This window comes from Falco naumanni, chromosome 16, assembly GCF_017639655.2.
Source record: "Falco naumanni isolate bFalNau1 chromosome 16, bFalNau1.pat, whole genome shotgun sequence".
In the NCBI taxonomy this organism is placed as follows: Eukaryota; Metazoa; Chordata; class Aves; order Falconiformes; family Falconidae; genus Falco; species Falco naumanni.
In genome coordinates, this window is record NC_054069.1 from 10,998 (window position 1) to 27,074 (window position 16,077).

General features: G+C 47.4%; 1 protein-coding gene and 1 pseudogene across 1 annotated transcript; one reads left to right on the forward strand and one right to left on the reverse strand.

Moving 5' to 3' along the window:
- Positions 1-3,398: 3,398 nt before the first annotated feature.
- LOC121098194 lies at positions 3,399-4,607 on the forward strand (annotated as a pseudogene).
- A 1,827-nt stretch (positions 4,608-6,434) lies between these two features.
- LOC121098273 (vigilin-like) lies at positions 6,435-7,384 on the reverse strand. Its single transcript, XM_040616072.1, has 3 exons — positions 7,206-7,384; positions 6,788-6,874; positions 6,435-6,623 (listed from the first exon to the last, which is right to left on the reverse strand). The coding sequence occupies exons 1-3, from the start codon at positions 7,227-7,229 to the stop codon at positions 6,435-6,437; spliced, it is 300 nt and encodes a 99-aa protein (XP_040472006.1). The 5' UTR covers positions 7,230-7,384.
- Positions 7,385-16,077: the final 8,693 nt, after the last annotated feature.

Below are 16,077 nucleotides of genomic sequence, written 5' to 3' on the forward strand. Positions count from 1 at the left end.
CTTGAAACTCTAAGGACTTAGCGGTGCCCCAAACCCACCTAGAGGAGCCTGTTCTGTAAATGACACCCCACGCTACACCCTACCACTCCTCACCAGAAACAGCCTACATACTGCCATCGCCAGCTCACCCTAATTGAGGGACACACAGTGAGCACAATAACCACCCCGTTAACACGACAGGTCAAGGTATAGCCCATGGAGTAGAATTAACGGGCTACATTTTCTAAGATAGAACACTTCAACGGAAGGAAGCATGAAATTGTTTCTGGAAGGCGGATTTAGCAGTAAAGCAGGATAACGTAACCCTACTTTAAGTCGGCCCTGAGGCACATACATACCGTCCGTCACCCTCCTCACAAGCTACCAACCCCAAATGACTAATCCACCACTATAGCCAAAGATGAGTTAAGTCGTAACAAGGGAAGTGTACGGGAAGGTGTACTTAGTATACCGGGGCGTAACTATAAGACTAAAGCACTCCGCTTACACCTGAAAGATGTCTGTCACCAACCAGATCGCCCTGAGCCTCCTCTAGCCCAACCACAACGCCCAAAAAATTAAAAATTCACCCCTCCATCACTAAACTAAAACATTTTCTTACCTTAGTGTAGGCGATAGAAAAGGCCCGCTGGTGCAATAGAGCTCTGTACCGCAAGGGATAGGTGAAATAAAAGTGAAACCTCAAGCAATAAACAGCAAAGATACGCCCTTTTACCTTCTGCATCGTGGTTTCGCAAGAACAACCAAGCAAAGTGAACTTAAGCTTGCCCCCACAAAACCCATGCGAGCTACTTATAAGCCGCTGCCCCTGAGCGAACCCGTCTCTGTTGCGAAAGAGTGGGATGACTTGCCAGTAGAGGTGAAAAGCCAGCCGAGCTGGGTGATAGCTGGTTACCTGTGAAGCGAATCTAAGTTCACCCTTAGCCTCTCCCCTAGGGACTCCCAACAGCCCAAAGTGAAGTGAGCTAAGAGCCATTTAAAGGGGGTACAGCTCCTTTAAGAAAGAATACAGCCTTCACTAGTGGATAACTCAAAAACTTTTTCAAAATTGTAGGCCTTCAAGCAGCCACCAACAAGGAATGTGTCAAAGCTCCATGTAAAAAATACAAAACCAACACGACTCCCTTCAAAACTAGCAGGTCAATCTACCAACCATAGAGGAACTAATGCTAAAATGAGTAACTAGGTAATCTACTACCTCTCAAGCACAAACTTAATACCAAATACCATTAACAGAAACATTAATGTCCCAACTACAACAAGATCAAGCATTCTAGCAGGCTGTTAACCCAACCCAGGTGCACCCACTAGAAAGATTAGAATCTGTAAAAGGAACTCGGCAAACACAAGGCCCGACTGTTTACCAAAAACATAGCCTCCAGCCTGACAAGTATCAGAGGTGATGCCTGCCCAGTGACACTACATTCAACAGCCACGGTATCCTAACCGTGCAAAGGTAGCGCAACCAATTGTCCCATAAATTGAGACCTGTATGAATGGCTAAACGAGGTCTTAACTGTCTCTTACAGATAATCAGTGAAATTTATCTTCCTGTGCAAAAGCAGGAATAAAACCATAAGACAAGAAGACCCCGTGGAACTTAAAAATCAATGGCCACCACGCACCAAACCTAAACCTATCAGGCACACTACGCCCACAACACTGGCCTATAATTTTTCGGTTGGGGCAACCTTGGAGTAAAACACACCCTCCAAAAATAAGACCACCTATCTTAACCAAGAACCACCCATCAATGTGCAAACAGCAACCAGACCCAATATGGTTGAACAATGGACCAAGCTACCCCAGGGATAACAGCGCAATCTCTCCCAAGAGCCCCCATCGACGGAGAGGTTTATGACCTCGATGTTGGATCAGGACATCCCAATGGTGCAGCCGCTATTAAGGGTTCGTTTGTTCAAGGATTAACAGTCCTACATGATCTGAGTTCAGACCGGAGTAATCCAGGTCGGTTTCTATCTATGACACACCCTTCCCAGTACAAGAGGACCAGAAAGGTGGGGCCAATACTTCCAGGCATGCCCCCTCTCCCCAAGCAATGACCTCAACTAAATTGCTCAAGGGACTACCTACCTCAAACCCCTAAAAAAGGGTCGCTAGTGTAGCAAAGCCTGGCAAATGCAAAAGGCTTAAGCCCTTTAACTAGGGGTTCAAATCCTCTCCCTAGCTCCCCACAACTCAACCATGACCCAACCAACACCTCTAATACACCTTATCATGTTTTCAGCCTATGCTCTTCCAGTCCTAATCGCCGTAGCCTTCCTAACATTAGTAGAAGGAAAAATCCTAAGCTATATACAAGCCCAAAAGGGCCCAAACATTGTTGGCCCCTTTGGACTTCTACAGCCTGTAGCAGACGGCGTAAAACTATTTACCAAAGAACCCATCCGACCATCAACCTCCTCCCCCCTGCTCTTCACCCTGACCCCAGTACTAGCCCTCCCTCTTGCAATCTCCATCTGAACTCCCCTCCCCCTGCCCTTCTCCCTCACAGACTTGAATTTAGGCCTACTATTCCTTTTAGCCATATCAAGCTTAGCAGTATATTCAATCTTGTGATCAGGCTGAGCTTCAAACTCGAAATACGCCCTGATCGGCGCCCTCCGAGCAGTCGCACAGACCATCTCATATGAAGTGACACTGGCCATCCTCCTCCTCTCCGTAATCATACTAAGCGGAAACTACACCCTAAACACCCTTGCTACCACCCAAGAGCCCTTATACCTCATCTTCTCCACCTGACCTCTCACAATAATATGATACACTTCTACCCTTGCCAAAACCAACCGCGCCCCATTCCATCTGACAGAGGGAGAATCCGAACTGGTTTCAGGCTTCTATGTAGAAAATGCCACAGGCCCATTCGCCTTATTCTTCCTAGCTGAGTACGCAAACATTATACTAATAAACGCACTCACCACCATTCTATTCATCAACCCCAGCTCCTTAGGCCTCCCCTTAGAACTATTCCCAATAATCCTCGCCACAAAACCCCTCCTCCTCTCCTCTGGCTTCCTCTGAGTCCACGCCTCATACCCATGATTTCGTTATGACCAACTCATACACCTTCTCTGAAAAAACTTCCTACCACTAACATTAGCCCTATGTCTCTGACACACTAGCATACCAATCTGCTACGCAGGTCTCCCCCCCCGCTTAAAAACACACCCACATAAGGAAAGGTGCCTGAATGTCTAAGGGTCACTATGATAAAGTGAACACAGAGGTCTACCAACCCTCTCATTTCCTTGCAAAACCTTAGGAAGACAGGAATTGAACCTGCACAGAAGAGATCAAAGCCCTCCATACTCCCCTTATATTACTTCCTAGTAGGGTCAGCTAAACAAAAGCTATCGGGCCCATACCCCGGAAATGGTTTAACCCCTTCCTCTACTAAATGAGCCCCCTCACAAAACTAACATTCTCCTTAAGCCTTCTACTAGGAACAACCATCACAATTGCAAGCAACCACTGAATACTAGCCTGGACTGGACTAGAAATCAACACCCTTGCCATTATCCCCTTCATTTCAAAAATCACACCACCCTCGAGCTATTGAAGCTGCAACCAAATACTTTCTCATCCAAGCAACCGCCTCCGCATTAATCCTCTTCTCAAGCACAATCGACGCACAATTCACCGGACAATGAGACATTACCTGACTAACCCACCCAACAGCCTCCCTACTAGTAACTACAGCAATCGCAATAAAACTAGGCCTAGTACCCTTTCACTTCTGATTTCCAGAGGTCATATAAGGCTCACCTATAACCACTGCCCTACTCCTCTCTACATTAATACAACTCCCCCCCATCACTATTCTTTTCTTAACTGCCCGCTCACTGAACCCACTCCTACTGACAACCATGGCCATTGCATCCGCAGCCATCGGAGGGTGAATAGGACTTAACCAAACAAATCCGAAAAGTCCTAGCTTTCTCATCAATCACCCACCTAGGCTGAATAACCATCATCCTCATATACAACCCCAAGCTAACAATAACAACCTTCTACCTATACTCCATAATAACCGCCTCCATTTTCTTAGCCCTCAACACAACCAACTCAAAATTATCCACAATAATAACCTCCTGAACAAAAATACCATCACTAAACGCATCCTTGATGCTAGCACTACTATCCCTAGCCGGCCTACCCCCACTGGCTTTTCACCAAAATGACTCATTATCCAGGAACTAACCAAGCAAGAGAGATCAACCGCAGCCATAATTATTTCAATACTCTCCCTACTAGGTTTATTTTTCTACCTACGACTTGCATATTGCTCCACAATCACACTCCCACCAAACAGTACAAACTTCATAAAACAATGATACAATAACAAATCCACAGGCACACCAATTGCTACCTTAATTTCCCTGTCAGTCCTCCTTCTCCCCCTTTCTCCTGTGATCTTGACCATGACCTAAGAAACTTAGGATAACCTGCCTACCAAACTGAAGGTCTTCAAAGCCTTAAATAAGAGTTAAATCCTCTTAGTTTCTGCCCACACCACTAAAGCCTGCAGGATACTAAATCTGCACCATCTAAATGCAACTCAGATACTCTAATTAAGCTAGGGCCTCCGCGATAAGCCTAGACAGACGGCCTCGATCCCATGAACTTCTAATTAATAGCTAGACGCTCAAACCAACAAGCTTCTGTCTACCGGACTCCGGCACACTCTCAGTGTACATCAATGAGTTTGCAACTCAACATGAACTTCACCACAGAGTCGATAAGAAGAGGATTTAAACCTCTGTAAAAAGGACTACAGCCTAACGCCTAAACACTCAGCCATCTTACCCATGACCTTCATCAACCAATGACTATTTTCAACAAACCACAAAGACATTGGCACCCTATACCTGCTCTTCGGAGCACAGGCAGGCATATCTGGTACCGCCCTCAGCCTCCTTATTCAAGCAGAACTTGGCCAACCAGGAACTCTCCTAGGAGACAACCAAATCTACAATGTCATCATCACTGCCCATGCCTTTGTAATAATCTTCTTCATAGTTATACCCATTATAATCGAAGGGTTTGGAAACTGACTAGTCCCCCTTATAATTGGAGCCCCAGACATAGCGTTCCCCCACATAAACAACTTAAGTTTCTGACTACTACCTCCGTCCTTCCTACTGCTCCTAGCGTCCTCCACAGTAGAAGCTGGAGTTGGAACAGGATGAACCATATACCCGCCCCTAGCAGGCAACCTAGCCCATGCTGGCACCTCAGTAGACCTAGCCATCTTCTCCCTACACCTCGCAGGTGTGTCTTCCATCTTAGGGGCCATCAACTTTAACACAACAGCCATTAACATAAACCCCCCTGCCTTATCGCAATATCAAACTCCCCTATTTGTATGATCCGTACTCATCACCGCCGCACTCCTACTGCTCTCACTTCCAGTCCTGGCCGCTGGCATCACCATACTACTGACCGACCGAAACCTAAATACTACATTCTTTGACCCCACTGGAGGAGGAGACCCCATTCTCTACCAGCACCTGTTCTGATTCTTTGGCCACCCAGAAGTTTACATCTTAATCCTTGCCGGCTTTGGAATCATCTCATACGTTGTAACGTATTATGCAGGAAAAAAAGAACCATTCGGCTACGTAGGAATAGTCTAAGCTATACTATCGATTGGATTCCTGGGCTTTATCTTATGAGCCCACCGCATATTAACTGTAGGAATAGACGTAGACACCCGAGCATACTTCATCACCGCCACTATAATCATCGCCATCCCAACTGGCATTAAGGTATTCAGCTGACTAGCCACACTACACGGACGCACCATCAAATGAGATCCACCAATACTGTGAGCCTTGGGCTTCATCTTCCTCTTCACGCTTGCCAATGAGGTGTCGGAATTTGTGGTCAACCTTGATTATTGCGTAATCCATCCTGTTGATCTAAAAAGAATTGTATTTTTTATATATACATGTATGTATGTACAATATTATATATTATATTATATAGGGCCAGGTAGGACAGGCCACCGCTTCTGTCTCGTGCCCTAAGTAACTGCCTACTGCCAGTATTGGCACTGACTCACCAGCGGTCAGCTACAAGCACTTCTGCTATTAAGCAGAGCACAAGCATTCCTCTGCTTTGAGAGGAGAGCATTGTGCTCATGAAACATCAAAAAGACTTACTTATATGCCTCTCCAGCTATAACAAAGAGAATCCTTCCCTCTCTGCACCAAAAAAATTAATGCTGACTTTTCAAGAATGCTATGGATGAGTTTCATAACCAAGGGGTGTCATCCACCTGCCACACAATTTGTCTTCTGCAAGTTCGATTAAGCACGTCAAGACATCATATGGATGTGACAAACACCTCATCCCCTCTGCTCTGTTGCCCCTTCTTCCCCCCGTTTCTTACTGGAACTAGTAACTCCAGCTCACCAGTTCCTTGACCATGGCTTCAATCTGGTCCTGAGCCACATGCACATCTTCTGTAGGTCCTTCCAAAGTGATGTTATCCTGTGGCGAGCAGCCTCGCAGTTTGCCCTCTTGCCTGTGATAACAATTGTCTCCGAGTTGCTGTTCTTTGCTGGGAGATCAATTTTGGTGTTGCTTTCTTTACGGATCTGACACAAAGGAAAAAAAAAGTCATCTCAGAAGTGTCCCACGTCAGAAGAAAAGCCCTTGCAGGCTATATTTGACATCACCAATGAGCAGCAGAGAGCATCCAGTGGGATTTTGCTGCAGGCAGTGATCATCACGAGCACTTGAGTTAGGAACAATATCTCACCTTCTTGATGTTGGCACCTCCTTTCCCTACGATGTTCTTGTGGAACTGTTTGCAGATGGGGACAGAAATAGAACAGCTGTTTTCAAGCTAAGGGAGAAAGGAAGGGAGAACTGAAGATTACACTGTCGTGGCAAGTGAGGCCCAACTTCAGGAACTCTGATAAACGAGCTTTTGAAAATAGGCTTAGACCCAAGGAAGTTCTCTATACGAGGGACTTGTAAGAATAAGCAAAGGCAAGTACGTTCCCCTATAGCCTTCACATAACGGGTACTACCCCCCTGCCTCCATTCAGCCAAAACAGCGTCGACAGCTCCCTCCTCTTGAGGTGTTTTAGCTCTACCCAAGCCAGTAGAGCTCTGCTTTGTCCCAGGGTTCTCCAGGCACGTAGGAGGGAACAGCAGGCAGAAGACCTCCTTACCAGGTCTGCCACCATCTTGTGCATGTACTCGGTGCACCTCACCTCATTTTTGGGACCTCGGAGTTGGACGATGTCACTCTTGTGTGCAGGGTCTGGGAAGTTGATGATAACCTGCAGGCGTGGTCATTTATAGTTAGCTCAAGCAAAAGCAAGAACCCTTGTGTCAGACACATGCAAAGGTTGGGGGGGATCCTACACATCCCCTTTTCCCATTCAGAAAAGGGTAACAGTGTTAGTGGCCTCTGGCTAAAAGAACTATCTTCTCAGGCACTTGCGCTACAGAGCCACTAAAGTTACAGCTTCTGTGACGACAGGCCTGCTACCCACGTAGGAAATAACCCCTCTGGATTCCTCATCTCCTAACAAGCCTTACCTCTGAGAACTGCTCCCGGATTTCCCAGATTCGCTCACCCTTCTGCCCAATGATGGTCCGGTGGAATTTCTGCCCAATGATTAGGTCCGCAGTGCGTTCATTTTCCTGATGGGAACAGAGGGCACGCTGAGTGTTCAGCTGGAGAGCCATCTACTTTTACTTAGCGGTTTGCTGCCCGACAGTTTACTTGCCAGCACCGTCCCTCTTTTCTCTAGACAAAATTCACTCTGCATTGACAGAGAAGGGCTACCCGAGGGAACAGAGGAAGACATTTGTGAAGAGGAACTTGCACTTGTCATGAGATCCAAGTGCTCAGTGGGCAAGGGGCACACACCCGCACCAGAAGGTTAGAAGGGAACACAAGAGCCCAAACCCTGCAGTCTCCCAAACATCACATCCTACTCACTCACCATACAGGAAGCAAGTTCCAGCAGCTCTTTCTTGGCCTGTGGGACTCCTTCAATTCTGATCAGGTCGCTCTTCTCGTTGTCCGGGGGAATGTGCACAGACACCTTGTACAGATCCTTAATCCTGTTAACTTCAAGGCAAGGACTGTGGTGACACAGTCTGCTAGGCAAAGACTTGGAAGCAGGGCACCTTGATTATCACTGCTCAAAGGCTGTTAAAGAAGGAAACCCACCTCTGGGAAGGGCTCAGTGGGGTAGGGCTGAGACAGAGGAAATTACCTCTTCAGCCTGGAGTTCAGCGAGAGCAGACCTGTGCCACACGAGAACCTGTACAAGTAAATACTGTGGCATCTACAGAGCCAATTGTTCACTTGTCAGAGCAAGGCATGTTTCTTCCCCAAACAGCATCACATTTCGAGCAAAGAATAATCATTCATTTCTACCCCAAACTCTTTGCTGGGGACATGTTGCAGTGCTATCAAACTAGTAGACCACAACAAAGCCTTACCGTTGGCCGTATTCTACTGCCAGTGCTGTAGCACCTTCCCCCAGCAGCCAGACCACACTGCTCCTCCTCCAACTGACACCCTCTCCCACAAGCCACAGGGCTATTTAACCACTTAGCAGGAACCAGCTACACCTGCACATCGCCCATGTCAATCAACCCACCGCCTCTGAGGCAAGGCCACAGCTGCATGTTATCAATGCTAATCAACCCACTGCCTTCATTCCTCTACAGGGAGAAGCTCACCAAGCAGATTTCCACCACCCACAACTGGCTGCTAAAATGTCATTCACGCAGAGCAACGTGTGGAAAAAAGAACCCAAACGGGAGCCCCAAAACACAACTGGGACCAGTAGAACCCAACTGGGAGCCCCAAAACCCAACTGGGACCAGTAGAACCAAACAGGGAGCCCCAAAACCCAATTGGGACCAGTAGAACCCAACCGGGAGCCCCAAAAACAAACTGGGAGACCCAAAACCCAACTGGGACCAGTAGAACCCAACCGGGAGCCCCCAAACCCAACTGGGACCAGTAGAACCCAACCAGAAGCCCCAAAACCCAACTGGGACCAGTAGAACCCAACTGGGAGCCCCAAAAGCCAACTGGGACCAGTAGAACCAAACCAGGAGCCCCAAAACCAAACTAGGAGCCCCAAAACCCAACTGGGACCAGTAGAACCCGACCAGGAGCCCCAAAACGAAACTAGGAGCCCCAAAACCCACCTGGGACCAGTAGAACCCAACTGGTAGCCCCAAAACCCAACTGGGACCAGTAGAAAACAACTGGGAGCCCCAAAACCCAACTGGGACCAGTAGAACCCAACTGCGAGCCCCAAAACCCAACTGGGACCAGTAGAACCCAACCAGGAGACCCAAAACCAAACTGGGACCAGTAGGACCCAACTGGGAGCCCCAAAAGCCAACTGGGACCAGTAGAACCCAACCAGGAGCCCCAAAACCAAACTAGGAGCGCTAAAGCCAACTGGGACCAGTAGAACCCAACCGGGAGCCCCAAAAGCCAACTGGGACCAGTAGAACCCAACCGGGAGCCCCAAAACCCAACTGGGACCAGTAGAACACAACCGGGAGCCCCAAAACCCAACTGGGACCAGTAGAACCCAACCGGGAGCCCCAAAACCCAACTGGGACCAGTAGAACCCAACCACGAGCCACAAAACCCAACTGGGACCAGTAGAACCCAACCGGGAGCCCCAAAACCCAACTGGGTCCAGTAGAACCCAACCGAGAACCCCAAAACCCAACTGGGACCAGTAGAACCCAACCGGGAGCCTCAAAACCCAACTGAGACCAGTAGAACCCAACCGGGAGCCTCAAAACCCAACTGAGACCAGTAGAACCCAACTGGGAGCCTCAGAACCCAACTGGGAGCCCCAAAACCAAACTGGGAGCCCCCACCCCCTACCTGGGACCAGTAGAACCCAACTGGGAGCCCCCACCCCCTACCTGGGACCAGTAGAACCCAACTGGGAGCCCCCACCCCCTACCTGGGACCAGTAGAACCCAACTGGGAGCCCCAAAAGCCAACTGGGACCAGTAGAAACCAACCGGGAGCCCCAAAACCCAACCGGGAGCCCCAAAACCCAACCGGGAGCCCCAAAACCCAACCGGGAGCCCCAAAACCCAACCGGGAGCCCCAAAACCCAACCGGGAGCCCCAAAACCCTTTACCTGGGACCAGTAGAACCCAACCGGTAGCCAACCCAACCTAACCCTAACGCCTAACCCCACCCCCCCCCAACCCTAACCCTAAGAGGCCCCAAGAAACAGCGCCCGGCCCCAAGAAACAGCGCCCGGCCCCAAGAAACAGCGCCCGGCCCCAGGCACCCCAAGAGGCCTATCCCCAAGAAACAGCGCCCGGCCCCAGGCACCCCAAGAGGCCTATCCCCAAGAAACAGCGTCCAGCCCCAGGCACCCCAGCCCCAGCCACCCCAGCCCCAGCCCTAACGACCCTGAGTCTGAGTCTTACCCTGACCCTAACCCCAAACCCGAACCGCCTAACCCCGAACGCGAACCCTCTAACCCTAACCCCAACCTAACCCTCAAACCCTCTAACTCTAACCTCACCCTAACCCTAAGAAGCGTCTAACCCTAACACTAGCCCTAACCCTAAACCCTAAGGAGCGTCTAACACTAACCCTAACCTTAACCCTCTAACCCTAACCCTCCGTACCAAAAAGCGTTCACGTGGCTCAAGCATTTAAATCCTTTGTGTCCGATTGCTTTAAAAGTCGGGTGGTTCTTTCTGTCCATGCTCCCACCCCATTACGGAGGGAGAAGCATCAGCACAGGGAACCTGTGGCACATTGGGGGTGTGGGGGGTGGGTGGTCCTACGGATAAGCCACAGTGATTGCTGTTACTAAAGGAGAATTTCACACAGACATGTGTACCACTAGGCTTGCTTTAGTCACAACTCAGAGCTGAGCCACCACGCCAGTGAATGGCAGAGAACAAAGGGATACAGCACAGCTTACATACACTTACCACATCATTAGTCAACGTATGAGATTTTTGGAAGTTTCCTTTGGTCCCGCCAGTTCTGCAAATCCATCACCTGACTCTGTTCCAGTCTCTGCCTCGGTTCCAAGCTCCTCCTCAGATCGTGATCTTCTTCCAGCCTGCTTTAACTCACACATTCCTTCAAGCGCACTCAAGTCTTTGAACAAGCACTTCCTATTCACATATACTAATTTTTCTAAAAACACTTGCATTTGAGAGCACCTGTGTACACAAACTGATCATCATTTCTCTGTTCTCCCACTGATTAACTTGACTGGGTTTTAAACCAGCCTTGGATTAGGGCTGCACTAGGGACGAGGCCTGGTTCTGCCACTTAGCTGCTTTAGCACTTTAAATTTCTTAATTCAAAATACATCTTCTTTAACAGGCAATAACAGAACAATTAACAATGGTTTGGTCACTGCTGATGACAATTATTATTTCTACTGTATATTGCTATATGTCATATTTATGAAACTAGGATTTGCCAGAAGAAAAATGTTTTATTTCATGCCCACAGATGAGCTCACTGAGACAGCGTCTCACCTTTTTAATGACTACATCTGCCTATTAAAAGCTTCCTCTCTCCTTCCCAAGATTCCTCCTTTGGGTTTTTTTTATTATAATTAGTATTTGAATTGTTCATTGCAATACTTTTTGGATGTCATCTCTATATACAATATTTAAAATTATTTCAATGCTGACTCACTGAAACTAAATCATGAACACCTAAGTGGAGCAAGGGGAAAAGGAAAGGTTTCTTTGACCTTATGTTCTTATAATCTCTCAGAAAATAATGTAATCAGATCATACCAGCTAAACACAAACACAGTAATAATAGTCAGTGTGGATATGCAAAAACAGCAAGACAACAAAAAGCTTTAGTCTTGCTTCCAGTAATAACCTGAGCATATTACTTCTACAAGCAATCTAAAACCTTTTTGCTTGTTCTTTGCCTGTACAGAATAACAATTCATCTAGTTTTCTACCTTCTATTTTCTCTTTTTGATTTTGTTCCCTTTATTATCTTGATGAGGTGTTAGGTACTAGGCAAGTACCTAACATTTTACAAATAATTCCCTTTCCTTTTCCATTTTTCATGTTATCTCTAGCTGCATTTACTTGTTCTTTTACTGCTTGCCTTCTAGAGGCAGTGCAAAGGCTACAGCTCTTGTCATGGTCTTACAGACTATTAACCCCTATACCTGCATTTGGCAAAAAGGGCTGTTCAGAGATGACAGTCTTACTGGAGAGGGCTGCAAATCAATGAGGTCCCTGAACTTCTAGAAAGACAAAGCCCAGCACTGCACTCTCCCACAGGTATGAAGTCAGACTCAGGGTTTTGCTTTCCATGTGGTTTAATAAGTTAACAGGTTCAGCCATTACACAGCAATGGAATTCTTCAACATTTAGAAAGGTGCAAGAACTTCATTCATTTAATCTAAATTAAGTACTTTTATTCTCATCTCTTAAATAGCTACATAGTTCCCATGATTTTTTTTTCCCCAAAATAATCCAGGGTTGAAATAATCCACCCAGAGAAAAGGCATCAGAGTACAAAAAAGCACGCACAAGGAGGGGTGCTAATTCCAATTCAGCATGGGTATTTGGTCCAGTACCTGTACGAGCAAGGAAAGGTGGTGTGCAGCAGTCATGCCTGTAGGAGCTGCAATGGTCACAAGGACACAAAGACCTTTCCACAAGTTTGACCACCACTGGGATTGTTACGCTGCCTTGACACTCACTGTCAGCTGGGGGTGGGGTGGAGAACACCACCAAAGACCCCGAAATACATGATCGCCAGCCACCCAACGTTCAAGCATCTCACAAGCTATCCAGAAATTACATCTCTGTAGGTTCAGCAAACAATAAACCAAGAAAAGCCATCGCAGGAAGGAAGCAGCATTGCTGAAGACAAAAAAGCAGAACTAAAACATTTGTAAGCATACACTTTGCTGTGTGCCCAGTTCTAGTCTAGAAACAGTGGGTGCCCATGGCCCTCTTGTATCAGTTTGAAAATGTTTTCATTACACTCCCCTCTGCTGAACTGTTTTCTGACTAGCTCTCTACCCGAGTAGGCTTCCCTCATTCTCCCTCACTTCAGCCAATCTGCCTAAAAACCCATCCTTGGCTACATAAGCAGTGTGAGGATGCTTGCAGAAGCAGAAGCTGGACTTGCTCACTCAACTCTGCTCCCACAGGGGTCCACATCAGAAGTATTTTGTGGACGCCACAGAAGCCAGTCAGGCTGCTCTCCTGACCCACTGATCAGCACAATCGTCCTCAGTCACTTTGCAGCAGGACTGGCACAGGCATTTGCAGAGTGCACTCTCCAGCTACTTGGCCTTGGTCAGACATCCATAGGAACACCAAAGCCTACAGGACCGCCAAACCACTGAGGTTTCGCAGTTGCCTCCATTTCCTTCCATGCCTGTTTTCTCTCACCTTGAGAGAATACTCCCTGTGGGCTGACGCTGAGAGCTTTTCTGCAGCAAGGCTCTTAAAAAGCCTTACCAAAACATGGAGGGAGCATGTAACCATACAGAAATATACTTACAAGCATTCTTACAGTTAGAGAAATCTATTTTCTTCAGAGAAGTCAAAAAACACAGCATAGGTAAGGTGTAGTAGCTCTGTTCAGCCAAAATGGCCGAAAGGGAAAAAAAAAAAAACAACAACAAACCAACCCCCAGAAAACCAACAACAAAAGAAAATCACTCAAAATGTATACTTTGGCTTCATTTAGCAGTAACCGTTTCTACTTGTGTAGCTGGCAGTGAAATGCAGCATTTGGAACACAGGCCCTCGTAAGCAGGTTGAACTCCTTCAGAAGCCTCCATGCATTCAAGCCCACCACTCTGCTGCTCCTCTTCCGCCACATAATATTCTGTCAAGGACTGATTTCACCAGGTGCAAATATTGAGCCTACCCTGAGACAGCAACCTGGCAACTGCAGATCATTCAAATCTGAAAAGTTCAATGGTAGCCCATGCCACGCACTGGGGTTGTTCCATAGTGCTGGACGTTACGAAATGCCACAGACCCCACAACAGCACTGAGGCGAAAGCATGGTTATCCAGAAGTTGAACAGGGAAAAGCAGATTTCAAATAGCATTTCTCCTGTCCTAGAGCCAGAAGCACAAGCAGGGATTACATACAAAAGAGATTTCTTTAAGCAGCATTTCTATGGGGGGAAACTCCCTGGGACTCTGTCTTCATGGTTCCTGGAGGCCACAGGCCTACAGTGACCTTCCCTTTCCTTCCAATAAGATTAGGATAGAAGAATAGTTTCTCACACTAACAATCACACCACCTCGCCCAGGAGGCAGGTTTTTTACCGTTCTTGTTTCAGGACACTAGGAAAGTCACTCGTGTTTGCATAGCCAGGACTAACAAAAACAGCCACCAACTACTTGGGGGATGAAAACAATCGTGCAGGTGACAAAGGAAGCCATGTACCAATATGAAGAGAAATGATCAGCAGGTTAATTGGGAGCATGTCAGAGCTAAAAATATCCCAGTGAGCATAGCTGAGCCATTCCCCCTTCCCCCTCTGCCCCTCACACAGCAGTCTACCCAAACACCCTGGAAAACATTCTGCACTCACTGAGTACAGATTTAGAGGCAGATAAAAGGTTACGGTATCAGTCCTATGCCGTATGACTTTGAGAAACAAATAAAATGGCAGAAAGCACATCTCTGCTAGGAAACACAAATGGGTATGGGAATTAACATCTGGGGATGCACTCTGTCTGCACTCGACAATATCCCTTTCCTTCACAAGCTACCTAACCAGATACAAACTTCCATAGAAATTTACTGCTGTGATGAAAAGCACTGCCAAAAAATCAAGGGAAGATACATGCCAACCATCATGCATCTCACGTGCTGTTCATTCTATGGACCGCAGCACAGATTCCCAGATGAATCTCCTGCCAGGTCAAAGCTCAAAATCAAAACCAGTACTTCTCTGCTGTGATTCATCAGTGGGCATAGCCTGGAGCCAAGAAACCGGGAACAAATTCAGGAAAGCCCACAGACATGTGGCAGGAATTGCCTGTTTAACACAGCTAGGAAAGGATCCTCAGTACCCGAGGCCCGTGAGGAACTTAAGTTTTGGTTTTACTCCTAGCTTTCCTATCACCTCTTTCCTCTGAGCCAGACCAAAATATTCAGTTCAAGATCCAGGTACGCATTTGTCAGACACGAACCTCACTTGTCTTTTCTGCCTCTGGTCTGCAGCGATGAAGACAACAACTTGCTAGCCCTCGTGACCCTCCTCTTGTGTACACAAGCCCCAGACTGACAGTTCAGAAGCACAGGTGGAAACCTCAGATGTTCGACTCCACTGCTCTGCATTGAGACTACTCAAGCTGCTGTTGTAGTTTTAAAGCCAAGAATACAAGACTATTAAGTGAGGCTCGCAGAAGGTCCTCTGATAGACCAGCAACTGAAGAGCTGCTGGCTCCTCCAAAAGTTCCCTTCTGTTCAAGCCAGCACTTTTAATGCAAGGTTTCACAGCCATCCCACTAGAGAAGCGGTGCTGTCTGGGCTCGGCAGGCCCTTCTCATTCAAAGCAACCTTGACATGGTATGAAAAAATAATAAACAAAAGCCAAAACCAGTGTCAAGTACTGCTAGTGACAGAGGCAGAGTTGCAGCGGGGATGGTGCAAGAGAGAATGGCAAACTGGAAGCAAACATTGAGGCTCTGGGAACAAACGTGCCTGCAAAGGGCAGTACTGTGTGTGATGCTACACCAACCCAGCAAAGGAAGGCTACATCAAATTGGCAGCCAGATCGCTAGAGGCAAGCCGCAGACTGCAGACTTCCACCAGCACTGCAGTAAGAACTGGTCGCTCACACTGAGGAATAAAGTCTTTCAGTGAGAAACAGCAAGCGCTCCAACAGCCGTAGCACACAGAGCTGTGAACAAAGCCACAGTATCGTGTGGACAGGGAAAGAAACTAAGGATAATAGACGTGAAAGAGCTCAGGAATGACAGAAAGAATCCTGGACCAAAACAAATATAGGGAGAAGAGGTTCCTGGTCAGCCAGCTGGACCAGTCCAA